This window comes from Buceros rhinoceros, unplaced genomic scaffold (assembly GCF_000710305.1).
Source record: "Buceros rhinoceros silvestris isolate BGI_N320 unplaced genomic scaffold, ASM71030v1 scaffold29338, whole genome shotgun sequence".
NCBI lineage: Eukaryota > Metazoa > Chordata > Aves > Bucerotiformes > Bucerotidae > Buceros > Buceros rhinoceros.
The window spans coordinates 7,917-8,399 of record NW_010426819.1 but is presented as its reverse complement, the minus strand read 5'-3'; the positions used below and the strand labels follow the sequence as shown (position 1 = coordinate 8,399).

At 62.3% G+C, this 483-nt stretch overlaps 1 protein-coding gene across 1 annotated transcript in view; it reads right to left on the bottom strand.

Annotated features, from left to right (window-relative positions):
- TCF3 (transcription factor 3) overlaps positions 1-483 on the bottom strand; it is a gene marked incomplete at its 5' end in the record, with an annotated part of 13,065 nt that overhangs the window by 5,853 nt on the left and 6,729 nt on the right. Inside the window, one exon of the mRNA XM_010141665.1 lies at positions 129-276. Coding sequence (XP_010139967.1) covers positions 129-276 — 148 coding nt within the window. The remainder of the gene's footprint in view (positions 1-128; positions 277-483) is intronic.

Here is a 483-nt window from a genome sequence, read left to right as displayed (position 1 = left end):
CTGCCCTGCAGGACAAGCCCCGGCTCACCGGGCCAAGCCCAGCACCCGATGGGTCACTGCAGCAGAACCCCAAATGCCCCCAGCCTGGTAACAGAGTAAGTGAAGGGAGAGACCTGTTCAAAGAGCACCTTGTTCTGTTCCGGGAGGGTTTCAGCTCCTTCTTCTCCTCTTCGGAGTTATCCGCCACCGATGTGTTCTCTTCGTCCTCCTTCTCTTCCCTCTTTATTTCGCTGGTTCCCGAGGAGACGCTGCTTCGCCCCAGCCCCCCTGACAAGCCTGCTGAGGAAGCAGAGCCACACACGGAGGTTGGAGGGGCCTGACCCACACAGAGGGCTGGGGGTCCCCAGGCCCTGCTCCTGCTGTGCCGCATCGCCAGTGTGCGGCATCCCGGCCTCATCCCGCATTGCTGGTCTGCAGCAGGACAAGCTGGAGGGGTGCTGGCTCTGCCCTGCCTCCACTCCCTGTTCTTCTCCCCAAACTCCC